The sequence below is a fragment of the Phyllostomus hastatus genome, unplaced genomic scaffold (assembly GCF_019186645.2).
Source record: "Phyllostomus hastatus isolate PE091 unplaced genomic scaffold, TTU_PhHast_1.1 phas_scaffold_501, whole genome shotgun sequence".
Taxonomy (NCBI): domain Eukaryota; kingdom Metazoa; phylum Chordata; class Mammalia; order Chiroptera; family Phyllostomidae; genus Phyllostomus; species Phyllostomus hastatus.
The window spans coordinates 50,642,814-50,655,464 of record NW_025334033.1 but is presented as its reverse complement, the minus strand read 5'-3'; the positions used below and the strand labels follow the sequence as shown (position 1 = coordinate 50,655,464).

Genomic DNA, 12,651 nt, shown 5'->3' with positions numbered 1-12,651 from the left:
GGCCCAGCAGCAGCAGCAAGCGGAGACTAGCGAGCCCTCCCCTCACCCCCACCTCACCCACACTCCACACTGAAGGCAAGGAGCAGGCCAGCCTTCAGCGATCCGGCTCAGGACCTTCCCTCAGAGGCCCTTGGTTCTTCCTGTACCCCCTGCTTCTGCTCACGCTGGGCCTGACTCCCTTTTCCTTGGCGGGTGCCAACCAGAAGCCACTGACCCGCTCCACATTTGATTTCTTATGCTCCTTAGGGAAATACATTTGAGCAAGGAGAATGCCAAACCCCAAAAGGAACTGAAGATATATATTCTGCCCAATGGGACAGATGGCCATGCTATAATAATACTCCTTTTGTCCCGGGGAAAAACAGAAAGCAGCTTTAGCTAACCAACCCCCCTCCAGCCCCCTCCCCCACACATACAGCTTCCAGCACCAGCAAGTGGGCCCAGCCAACCCACTTCAATCAAAACAAAAAACTAAAATCCATACACAATAAAAATAAGACGGGCAAACAACTGTGACTCTCCGCAGCAGACCAGATGGCTGGTTTCGGCTCGCTCTGCCCTGGAGCCAAGACACAGCACAAGACACAGTGCCTCTGGGTTCAGGGCGGACGCCATGCAAACTGGAGCAAAGGGCGTCCTGGCCTGGCCAGGCCAGGGGGCAATGCGGGTCCCTGACCCTCTCCAAAATGATCCCCCGTGCTCCCAGCCCCTCCGCACTGCCCTGTCAGCCATCAACCAGGGTGAGGCCATCATACAGGGCCCGCTTCCACATGTAGTAGGTGGAGCGGGCCGTCAGCGGGAAGAGAGCGCTGAACTCCTTGTAGGAAGGAAAGCTCTTGGACTGGAAGCACTTCTGCAAAAACAGCTTGGCCTGAGCCTTGAACTTGGTGGAAGCGAGCATGTCCATCATAAGTACCTGGCTGTCCCTACTGCCCGCTGCCACTGCTTTGGCCACAGAGGGGCTGGACCAGGATCCACTGGGGGGCCTTCCCTGGGCTGTGGCCCCCTGTTGCAGAACCTTCTCTCTGGAAGGCCCTCCCTGGGCCTTCTCTGGATCCTCTCCTGGAGAAGCTGCCATCTTTGGGGCCCCAGCGGCTAGAGCCACGGAAACTATCACATTCTTGCCAGCTTCTTTCTCTCGCTTCCCTTCAGCCTCCTGGACCCCACCTTTGCCCAAGGCAGGGGCTTGCATCTGGAGTCCGGAAAGGCTTCTAGGCCAGCCCCGGGCAAGACTCTTCCAGACCCAAAAGGCGGAGGGGGACAGACTGGGGTAGCGGAGGCGAAACCGACAAAAGGGGAGGTGCCCACTGAGCACCTGCTTGCGGGCGGCCCTGCGCAGTCGCCTCTGCCAGCGGGACAGGGGCATCCTCGGGGGTACGAACTGCCGGGGGGCGGGTGGTCCCCCATCTGTGGTTTTCCCTGTCCCCTCCTCTCCCGCCTCACTCTTTTCAGGGAGCAGGGCCTCTTCCCCAACAGATGCCAGCTGGGGAGCTGGGGCCACGGAGAGGGCTGGGGCTGGCTTGAAGCTAGGGTTCCTCCGAAGGGCCTTACGGCGCCAGTTGTAGTAGGTGGACCGGGAGATGCTGGGGAACCTGCGTTTGAAGCAGCGATAGGGCACCAGTGTGTTCAGGGAGATGCAGTGCTCCAGGTACAGCTTGGCCCGCTGCATGAGGACCACCGCGGGGCTTGCCTCAGCCAGCATGGAGCATCCCAGCCCCTTGGTAACCTGCTCCTCCGGCAGCTTCTCCAGCTGCTCCAGGTCCTCTGTCCCCTCCTTGGGGGTCAGGGGCTGGCCAGCGCCAGTGCCCAGCAGCTCGTTCTTCCAGGCATAATAAGTGGAACGGGAGATCTCGGGGAACCTCTGGAGAAACTGCTGCAGCGACATGATGCCCCCACGGCGGACGCTCTCCTGCAGGACGTGCTTGGCCGAGTAGAGGGTGGCCACCTTCTGCTGGTGCTCCTGGGACTGCCGCCGCCAGCGGTAGAAGGTGTTCCTGGTGACACTGTAGCGTTCGCAGAGGTGAGAGTAGCTGCGGCCAGGGTCCTGGTTGAACAGCTCCGGAGTCTTGGCCGTCGGTGGCAGAGCAGCTGGGGCCAGGGAAGCCGGGGCCAGGCTGGTGGCATCTTCAGCTTCCACCTCCTCCAGTCCCACCACAGGGGCAAAGTACTGGTGGCGGAAGAGATGGCTGGTGAGGGGCTGGCCGGCCCACATGATGTGCAGCGTGGCCGGCATGTGGTCACAGCGGCGGGGCCGGATGATGCGGTTAAAGTAGGGCCGGATCTTGAGGTTGCGCATGGGGTAGATGGAGTAGATGTTGCGCTGAAGGATGGAGGCGAGGGCGTACAAGTGCCACACATTGGAGAAGCTGCTCGGGAAGCAGGTGGCCTTGACGTCCGCGTCGAAGATGGCCTCCAGCGTGGCGGATGGCAGGCTGGTCATCTCGGGGGACTCCTCCGAGCAGAGGGAGTAGCGCACGGCCTGCAGCATCACCTTGGAGTCGATCATGCCCTGCAAGTAGTAGTGTCTGTGCAGCAGCATCTCCACCACGGTGCGGGCCCGCAGCTCCAGGCTGAGTCCTGCGTCCCCCCACAGCAGCGTGCTGGCCGCCTCGAACAGCAGGCTGCCCTCGCCCTTGCACACCAGCGGCAGCATGTTCCGGGGAGCATCCTCTGGGTACAGGCTCAGGGCCACCGAGTCCACCTCCAGCACCTGGCGGCTGGGGCCTTTCTCCCGGCAGGTGGGGAGAGTGAAGGAGGACAGGACCTGCTTGGCCTCCAGAGCAGCACCGACAAGACCCTCCAGGCCCTCGGACTCCACTGCCTCCTGCAGCTCCTGCAGCACCTGCTGAATCAGCTGCTCCCGAGGTGTCATCCTGCCAGGGCAAAGGACAGAGAGCAGAGGTCAGGACGAGGATCCCCGATGACACCCAGCAGTGGTGCCTGCCCTATCCACTCCTGCACCTTCTCCCTTGAGACGATGTCCACCACTCCCATTTCCTCATTGCGACGATGGCCAAGTGTCTCCTGGGTTTATTCAGTCCCTCAGGGGCACCAAGAGTTTGGTCTCCTCCGTTCTGATACTAGCTCGAGCAAGTCACTTAACCTCGCTCGGCTTCTAGTTCCTCCTCTGTGATAAAGGGGACTATAAAAAAGTATCTGCCTTACGGGGTTGTTGCAGGTATAAGTGAAACAATGAAAGAAAAGGATGGAGACACACAGATATACACACACGCTTACATATCCATCCTTGGAATAGTTGCCGACACATAGTGAAGCTCTACAGAAGAGTTAGCCATTGCACATGAGTATTACCTCGCACTGTACGTATTAGACAGGCCAGCTGGAAGAGCTGTGCCTCCGCACCTGGTAAAGGCAAAACTGGACTGTCTTTCCCCGGTTACAATGATTCTCAAAGTATGGTCCCAGTACCCTTGGGATGCCTGGGACTCTTTCTGGGGGTCTGCAAGTTAAGCTGTTTCCTTGTAACACTAAACTATACTAAGCTGACACTAGGATATTTGCCTTTTCTGTTGTATAAACGCTTGGGTAAAACCGTGGTACCTTGGCGTGAGTCGAACCGTACTGGAAGTCATCGTGTTCTTTACCACCGTGCAATGGCAGATAAGGAAAAACAAAAAGCTATTGTAATTACACTCAGTGTCCTTGAGGAAGCCCAGCAGAGATTTGTCTTAAATTACAGCCCTGAAAAACACGACTTCTCACTATTGGGAGGGACATTCTGCTCACGCTGAAGCAGACGAAGGCCTCACAGGACAACTGTGGGGGTGCGTGATGGACTGGCCACTTGTTATCACGGAACACCATTGTGTACCCTTCAAGGGAAGGCTGAGAGACATTCGTCATTCGGACTTGAGTATATTTAGTACACGTTTGTTCAGTAGTGAATAAGGTGAACTGCCATTTGTTGCCAGTGAAATGTTGAGTTCTCACTTGAAAATTAAAATTTAGGAAAACCTGTATCCACTCCAGGGAGCTCGACAGCTTCCCCACACCTAAAGGCTTCTCCGAAGGAACCAGCGGTGACACGATAAATTTAACTTTTTGTGCTACACAATGGAATTGCCAACATGTGAAGCTCTGTATCACCCAATGAATTATATTTCCCAAATAACCCATGGGTGCTGTAGCAAAGTTATGCATTTCAATTGGTAAAAGATCCCATCAAAGTATAAAAGAAAGCAATAGATTTTAATATAGTACGGTACGAAAATGGGTGTTGTTTCAGATTCTACATTATAACTAAACTTTGAGAAATGACACATCAAGTTTGGGTATAGTTATCAAAGAATATCCACTGAAAAGGCTATCAAGATACCCTTCCTCTTTTCATCTATGTGTCTAGATGAAATGGGGTTTTCTTCAGACACTTCTGCCAAAACAATGCATCACACAGAGTGAACACAGACAAATATGAGAATGTGCTCATCGTCTATTAACCCAGACATGAGAGATTTGGAGAAATGTAAAAGAAAGCACTTTCTCACTATTTTTTTTCCTGGAAAAGTTATTTTTCATAAGGACTATTAATTGTTCCTATGTAACAAGTTTGTTATTTCTTTTTTTTAAGATTTTATTTATTTATTTTTAGAGAGGGAAGGGAGGGAGAAAAAGAGAGAGAGAGAGAGAGAAACATCAATGTACAGTTGCTGGGGGTCATGGCCTGCAACCCAGGCATGTACCCTGATTGGGAATCGAACCTGCGACACTTTGGTTCACAACCCGCGCTCAATCCACTGAGCTACGCCAGCCAGGGCTACAAGTTTGTTATTTCCTAATAAATATTTTATAAATGTCTCAGTTTTCATTTTGAATACGATCAACACGGATCAAACGCAACCGGATCAAAACGCAATATGATCAAATGCAACCTCTATGAACAAAATCTCTTGGGGTGGTCCTCAATTCTTAAGAGCCCACAGAGGTCCTGAGACCATGGAGTTTGAGAACTGCAGCCCTGGAAGAAAGCCAGTCGGTCCCATCACAGCGTGTCACACTGTGCCGACACAGATCCCACATCTGAGATTCACTGAGCGTTTGTCACCCACTGTCTGAATCCTGACAGCCACACTTGAAGGCAATACCGTCACCCCCAGTTTACAGGTGAGGAAACCTAGACGATCGATATCAGCCTACTTCGCCCAGTTTGCCCCAGGACACACACACACACACACACACACACACACGGTGCCACCAAATGCTCCCGAGGGCCCGTGATCCCTCAGTGACGCTGCCAGCCACCTTTCCAACACAAACCAGTCATTCCATTTATTGGAACATTTTCAGGATTGTCTTGCAAAGCAAAGCAATATTCCTGGATGGACACTGTTTTTAAAATTAAAAGGAAACCATTATCCTTTCTCAGATCTTTGTTCTCATAGATGACATAGAGTTCAATACACAGCTTTAGATTAGTCTTCAACTTAAAAATTGTGTTTAGGTTTATCCATTTGTCAACTAATCAAAACTCACACTGAAAAAGACTGTGCTTGGGTATACGTTATGGTTCAGTAAAGTAGGGAAAAAAAGCTTTTTAAAGCGTCAAAAGAGCATGAGCAGGATTTGACTTGATAATCATTCAAAAGAACACTTTTTAAAAAACTGGTGACCGGGAACACCTTTGGCTAGAATTTCTCAGCGGTAGATTTTTTAAAAACATGTATATTGTGACAAATCTGGTCTCGTCTCTCACCAAATCTGTTTCCGGACTATATTATTTGGCCCTGGATTTGGGCTCTTACTCTGTTCATCTTTTATGTACTTTAGATCTACTTTTCAAAAAACAATTGGTTTTCTTCGGAAAACTAGAGGACAGACTTCCTGTAGGTTCTTATGGAAGAGACTATTTCCATGTGCAACGAGAACACAGGAGCTCTGGAGAAGCACACTGTACACACAGAACAGCTCTTTCACGCTGACAAACAGAGATGCTGGGGCTGGGGGCGGGGCTTGCATGCCGCTTGTGGAATGCTGCCCAGCAGCTGCATGCAAATGAGCGTGCCGCTAGCTGCTGTGCAAACAAAATTATGAAAATAGCCACTGCCTACCTGGTGCTTACTCTGTGCATTTAACTGAGGTGGCTCAACCAAAATCTCAGAGAGAATAAGAGGGGATGATTCATTCCACTTGCGTGAGTGCTTCTTTCTGCCCTGCTCCAGCCTATTTTCTGAGCAGAGCACAGCGTCCCCTGTGTGGCCACGAGCTCCCGTGGGCTTTCCACGGGGTGAGCGAGCGTTTGGATCTCGGGCATCCCAGAGGTCGTTTTGTTTACGCACAATGTGGTTCTCCCGCTTCCTCCATGGGAACTACACCTCCATCACACCTGCAACCCCTGCCAGGACGGATTTTCCCAGGTCACAGCTGGGGAAACAGAGGCTTAGGGTTAAATTAATTAACTTCCCCAAGACCACAGCTATGAAAATGACAAAAACCCTAGGCAATCCGACCCCAGAGCTCCCCTGCCAACCCCTGGCCTCCACCACCCAGGGGATACATCACCCAAAATGCGCATCATCCAAAGGACCCTGAGACACATGGGTTCTTGGAGCTTTGAGACAAACAAGGCCATTTTAAGGAAACTGAGGTCCAGAAACATAAAATAGACTTACCTGAATTCACACAACAGTATCCAGATACCGTCTGCCAGAATGTCCAGCTATGCCACACTTCCTCCTGAACGAGCGGCACCCTCCCCACCCTCTCCTGTCCCACCCCACCTCCGGCCCAGAAGCAGACCAGACCCAGTCCCACCCTCTCCGCCCTATCTCATTCCCTCCCCTCCCCAAAGAGGGGTGAGGACTTGAGAGTACGCAACAACCCACTTCTGTTTCCTCAAAAGGAAAAAGGAGCTCCCTGGCTCTGCATGCCACGTGCACTCCGGAGGGTCTGCACCACCAGAGGATGGGGTAGTGGGGGAAGGCCGTCGGCCCTAACAGGGCAGCCAATCATCCCTAAGTAGACGACTGGCTGATGGGGTTCAGGTGCGAGCCTTGTTCAGCAGCGGTTTCCTGGCAGTGCAATGCAGGGCAGTCTGGCGACTGTCAGGTGCATTCATGAATTAGGTGCAGAAACCAAGAGCTAACCTCGGGCTTTGCTCAGCTGGCCTCCCCTGGCAGCTCTTAGAAGGGATCTGAAAAGGAGAGAAACCAAGGAGGCGAGGCGCCCTCAGATTCCACAGGCTCCTCTGGCTTCAGGTTGGAAGGGAATAAAACAGGGGGGAAGCCCTGAGAGTGTCCGGGAAGGGCTCTGGAGCCAGGGAAGGAGTGAAGACGTGGGCACCTCTGCAGGAGATTCAAAGCCTCACCTTTACCGAGGCCAGCTTTCTTCCTCTCCCAGTCTCCTTATTTCAAGCAGATGGGGCCTCAGACCCCCGTTCTCCCCAATCCCACCCTTTCTCTCACACCTCATAAAGCAGGTCCTGCTGTCTCTATCGTCAACCAGGCCCAACAAGCATGGAGGGAGGGCCCCAGAGGCCTCAGCCCTCGGTGAGACAGGGATTAACCAGCACTCTCCCCTTCTTCCCCATCACACTGGCCAACTGTACACCTGCCCAGCTGTGCCACTGGCCACTGGTTCAAGAGAGTGCCAGCCATCCTGTTTTGGCTCCCTCCCCAGTGGCCAGAAGGCCCCAAAGTTAGGGGCACAGGGGCTCCCTGGTGGCAAGCAGCCTGTGGGGTGTGACTTCCCAAAAACTTCTCACCACCAAACGCAGCAGGAGTACCTGGGAGCTCCGTATAGGCCCTGAAGCTGGCAATTCAGCCTGGGAGTTCCCAAGGTCAGTTGCTCTAGTGGACCACAAGTCTGGAAAGGTAGGGGTAGTGCAGCCCACTAAGGGAACCCGCAGGCAACCGGTTGCCGGTGGGTGTGCCAGGGGGCCATGGGTGGCTGGGGAGAGAGCTGGTTGGCCTGGGCATCTGGAATGAAAGACCCAACCCAAGAAGCTATGGGAGGGGTCGAGGCCACACCATTTTGTAGGGTGGAGAAGAGAGGTAGGCAGAGAGGGAGGCGGGTTGGGGTGGGGATGGAGTTGGAGGTGCGGGTGGGGATGGAAAAAAAAGTGAAACAATGCCTCACCTCCCCTCTCAGCCCGAGCGCACGCACAATCCAGGCTTTACAGCATCTTCACAGAGTCATTCCTCCATCCTTGGGCCCGTCAGTGTCCCGAGCCAGCCCCCATTCCCTGGGGTCGCCGGGCTGTACAGTCACCCACCCTTCCTAATGTTGAGTTACCTTTCTAGATTACTGACCTCAAGATGGCCCAGAGCCCTGGGGGCGTCCACTTCTCTCTCCACCTTCCAGCTTGGGACATTTAACTCACCCAGCCGGCAGCGTCCCCAGCTGAAAGGCACTCTCACTCCAGAACTGGTTTCAGATTTGCCCACTGAGCACGGACCGTCTACAGCCAACTGGCCCGGGGAGAATCTGCTTAAGCCACTCCCCCCAAGGAAATCGCCTACCCTCAAGTGCTCGGGTCCCAAGATGAAAGAAGTGCAAATTCGGGGGTCACTTCCAATGGTAAAGTGATAGCGGCTATTGTCCCATCCACCCTACCCAGCTGGGGTGTTAAAGCGCCCTGACTTAGCTCTGAAACCAACCTCAAACTGCCCAGGAAAAACTTGAAAGTGTTTAAAGATTTCCAAAGAGTTTGGCGGGGGAGGGGAAGGGAGGAGAAGGTTTAGATAGGAAGACCTAAGGAAAGAAAATTCGTGGCCAAGCTAACTGGGGGGTGGGGGTGGGGAAGGAGCAAAGCTGGAGCCCAGATACTGGCCTGGGATGATTGGTTAGATGCTTTGGGGCTCTCTGAACCGCCAAGATGCATCTCTTCCCAAGGCAGCTGCCACATCCCAGGCCCTGCAAGACGGGGAGTCTGGAGAACGCATGCCCTTCCTTTGGTGCGAGCTCCACATTCTTCAGGGCCTCCCTCCCCACCTCTCTGAGCATCATCCCCAGGCTGGGCACGTCTTACTCTCAAAGTGTGCCCGGGCCAGAGCTGCTGCTGCAGCCAGAGGCCCGGCGCCTATCCCAGGGCACCTGGCTTTCTGAGCCCCAGATGAAGATGGGTGGACATGCAGTCCCTGGGGCTTCTGTGCCCAAAGCTCACCTCAACCCAGGGGCCTCAGATAATCCTGCAGGAACCAGTCCTATCTCCCGGTCTGGTCCCCGCCGGTGGGGGAGGTAAAAGCCTAGGGACTGAAGCCTTCAGTGGTATCTTCCCCCAGGGGCTTTCCTGCCCGACTTTAACCCTTTGGAGTGCGGGGGCTGGCTGCTTCCCTCCCAGACTTCCGGTTTCACTTTATCGCTGTACCCCTGGCAACCCGGTATGAAATGCCCCCCAACGTCGGCTGTGCTCCAGCTCCACTAGTACCGTTTTCTTCTCCGCCTATCGTGAGCGCTACACTTAATCACCTAAACCAAAAATCCTGTTTCAACCGCCCGAGAGCACTGGACCAGGGAGCCACCAGAAGTGAGTTCAAGTCCAGTCTCTGCTTTATAATCATTCCAGCCCCACCCACCATAATGGCAGTCCCCCAAGGCAGTGGCTTGGACATCACCTGGAGTTGGATTTGAATGCCAACCCTGACCTTCACTAGAGTATGGCCTTGGGAAAATTGCCTGAACTCTCAGGGCCCTGACTTGGAGTTACTGGGGCAAAACATTTACCCCAGAGAGCTGCTGGGGAGATTCGGTGAAATGGCACACTTAAAGCACTTAGGGCCATGCTTGGCACAAAGCAAGCAGCTCCCATTTCTCAGCCTCTCCATTTAATTTGAAATGTTTTTTAAGTTCTTAATATAAATGCAGTACTTTAAAAGCTTCAGAGAATAGCGAGTATCTTGCAGAAGAAATGGAATTAGGAGATACTTTCCTTGCAGCATTATATCTTCGTTGTTTGACATTTTATAAGGAGTCTGCATTACTTGCTATCATTTTAAAAAGCAATGAAGACAATTTAAAATTTTTTAAAGGTTAATAGAATCTTTAAAAGTATTTTTAAAGAAACTACAGTGATAAGAAGGTTTGTTGGTGACTCCATTACCAAAGTAAGTCTTATTTATAGGCTGAGAAAACTTAGAAGAATTGGGAAAAACTTAAAGTAAAAAGAAGAAAAAATTACCTGTAATCTTATTATCTAAAGATAGCTATTGCGAACATTTTGGTATATTTCTTTCTAATCCAGGTTTTTTTTTTTCCTCCTTAGACTGACTTATATAAGTTAAACATTCTTTTTACAAAAGAGTCAAATGCTACAGAGTAAAAATAGAGCAGGTTTTGTTCTGTCCCTAACACATTCTCCTCACTGCTTCTCTGCCAGCGTTTCTTTCTGCGATTTTCATCTTCGTCCGTGCCTATACACACGTGCATTTTCCTGGTCTTTCTGTGAATATTTTTGTCCCGTTAAACATTTTTAAAACTACTTTTGACTAAAGAACGTATCTTGTAGGTGCATGATACATATCATACACACAGATGATACCTAAATAATAATATATTATTTTAAATGCTTGTAAACTTTGGTTCAGCAATTTACAAAAGGATTCGGGGTTCAGATTTCAGCCCCCGCTTCCTGTCTGCAGGTTTCTCTCTCCAGAAGCAGCCAATATTGCTTCTAGGACACTGTTCCAGAAATACACTGTGTGAAAAAGCAAATATCTCAGAGTGCTCTTTTCCTTTCTTTAAAGCACAAAGGGTAGTGTACCAGACACTCTAAGGCCCCTTGCCCTTTTCACTTTATTGGTTTATTCAGAGCCCGTCCAGTCAAAGGCAGGGCAAGCCGCACGCGTACTTTTCTATCTTCCAGGAGCCACATTAAAAGGGTTAAAAGGAACACCTGAAATTAACGTTAACAATACTTTTCAGTGAAACCAGTATATCTGAAATATTATCATGGATGGGAAGTCTATATAAAACATTATGGTAAGATAGTGCACATCCCTTTTTTTGTGCCCAATCTTCAAAATCCGATATGCACTGTCCCCTTCAAGCGCATCTCAATCAGAACCAGCCACGGTTCAAAGAGCCACATGCAGCTGGGGGCAAATGTGTCAGCACACAGCTGGACCTCCAGCCGTGGCAGGCAGCCCACCATATAAATGAATAGAATGTGCTCTCCAGTGCCCTATCGATGAACATTAAGGTCGTTTCCATCGTTTGCTCATAAACCATGCTCCCATGGTAACCCCCGACACACATAATTTTTCACACATGCAGGTGCACATGTGGTGGTGGTTCATACAGATTTTGCTGAATGTCCATCCTTAGAAGTTTATTTCCCCAAAACAAAGTGTGAGAGTTCAGTCACCTTTAACCCTTGTCCAGGACTGTGTGTATCTTTTTTTTTAAATCTTTTCCAATCTAATAGATGAAAAATTAGTCTCTCAGAATGCTTTTCATTTACATATTTTATTATGAATAGTGGAGAGCATTTTTCATACATTTAAGAGTCATTTATGTTTCCTTTTCTGTGAATATCTTTTGCCCATTTGCTATTGGATTATAGACATTTTTCTTGCTGATTAATGACAGTTTTGTATAAAGACAGCCTTTGGTCTATGGTAGGAATTAGCAATGTATTTTTCTGAGCTTGTGGTTTATAATTGGACTTTGCTTGCAGTGTTTTTTTATCCTGAAGATGATAAATTTTCATTTACTTTTTTTAAACTATTAAGATGAGGTGTCACAAAATTAAGGGCCTAGTCACTAGATGTCCAAACATCAAAAGTCCCAGACTCCCAGCAATAATTAACCCCACCCCTACAAGTAGTTAATATGTGCCTTGCTTTGAACAAAATTTAGATTTAGGAAGCAGATGAGTCAGGGTAATCCTTCACTCATGAAGGGGCACACAATGGAAAAGCTTTCCTGAACTAATGAGCTGCGATAAGTACTTAACTGTTCAAATGTACAGCTTTCCAGAGATAATGTAAGTGGGTTTCACCTGTATTTGCAAAAACCAGGTCCTGGAATGAATGAAGTGTTCAGCCAGCCCTGACTGAGGAGGGAAGAGTCAGCCCGGGAGCACAGCCAGCGGCGGGGTTGAAATTCCAGCTCTGCCCCGTGTGTCCTTGAACAAGTTCCCTCCCATCTCCAGACCTAACTCCCCACTTAAAAAAATGATGATAATAATACTCCAAAGGTTACTATGAGCATTAAGTGAAAAACTGCTCATGAAGCTCCTAGCACAGGTCTCGTGATACAATGCTCGGTGAACGACACGGCTATCAGATTCAGCTCCCTTCCCTACTCATTCTCCTTCTACAAAGATGTAAAAAATTCATCCGTCTGTTCATTCAATTAATTCATTCACTCGGCGCCTTTATATATATATATTAATATATGTTAGTCCATCATTTATCAATCATTTGCTTATTCAGTTATTCATTCATTCACACATTCACTCAAGCCTTGTCATTCATTCAACAGATATCTGAGCCCCTAATATGTGCCAGAGTCCTGGGCCAGTGCTGAGGACATGGCGCTGTCTACAAACCCACATCTAGACCCCAGCGCCTGAGAGCTGGGGCTCCAAAGGCTTCTCATTCATTCTGCACACACCTTTCGCGTCTACTGTCCGCAAAAGCCCTACATCCAATAGCTGCTGATTTTACTTCCATGACACCGTAATCCCCTGGTTTC

The 12,651-nt window shown here is 50.3% G+C and overlaps 1 protein-coding gene across 4 annotated transcripts; it reads right to left on the bottom strand.

The window, feature by feature from the left end:
• Positions 1 to 506: 506 nt before the first annotated feature.
• VRTN (vertebrae development associated) lies at positions 507 to 9,231 on the bottom strand. 4 transcript variants are annotated; one of them, XM_045823286.1, is made up of 3 exons: positions 9,119 to 9,231; positions 8,265 to 8,868; positions 507 to 2,873 (listed from the first exon to the last, which is right to left on the bottom strand). In XM_045823286.1, the coding sequence occupies exons 2-3, from the start codon at positions 8,324 to 8,326 to the stop codon at positions 725 to 727; spliced, it is 2,211 nt and encodes a 736-aa protein (XP_045679242.1). In that variant the 5' UTR covers positions 8,327 to 8,868; positions 9,119 to 9,231; the 3' UTR covers positions 507 to 724. The 4 variants fall into 4 exon arrangements, with proteins under 4 accessions (XP_045679242.1, XP_045679244.1, XP_045679245.1 ...); XM_045823288.1 differs by having other exon boundaries at positions 8,092 to 9,212; XM_045823289.1 differs by lacking the exon at positions 8,265 to 8,868 and having other exon boundaries at positions 9,119 to 9,181.
• Positions 9,232 to 12,651: the final 3,420 nt, after the last annotated feature.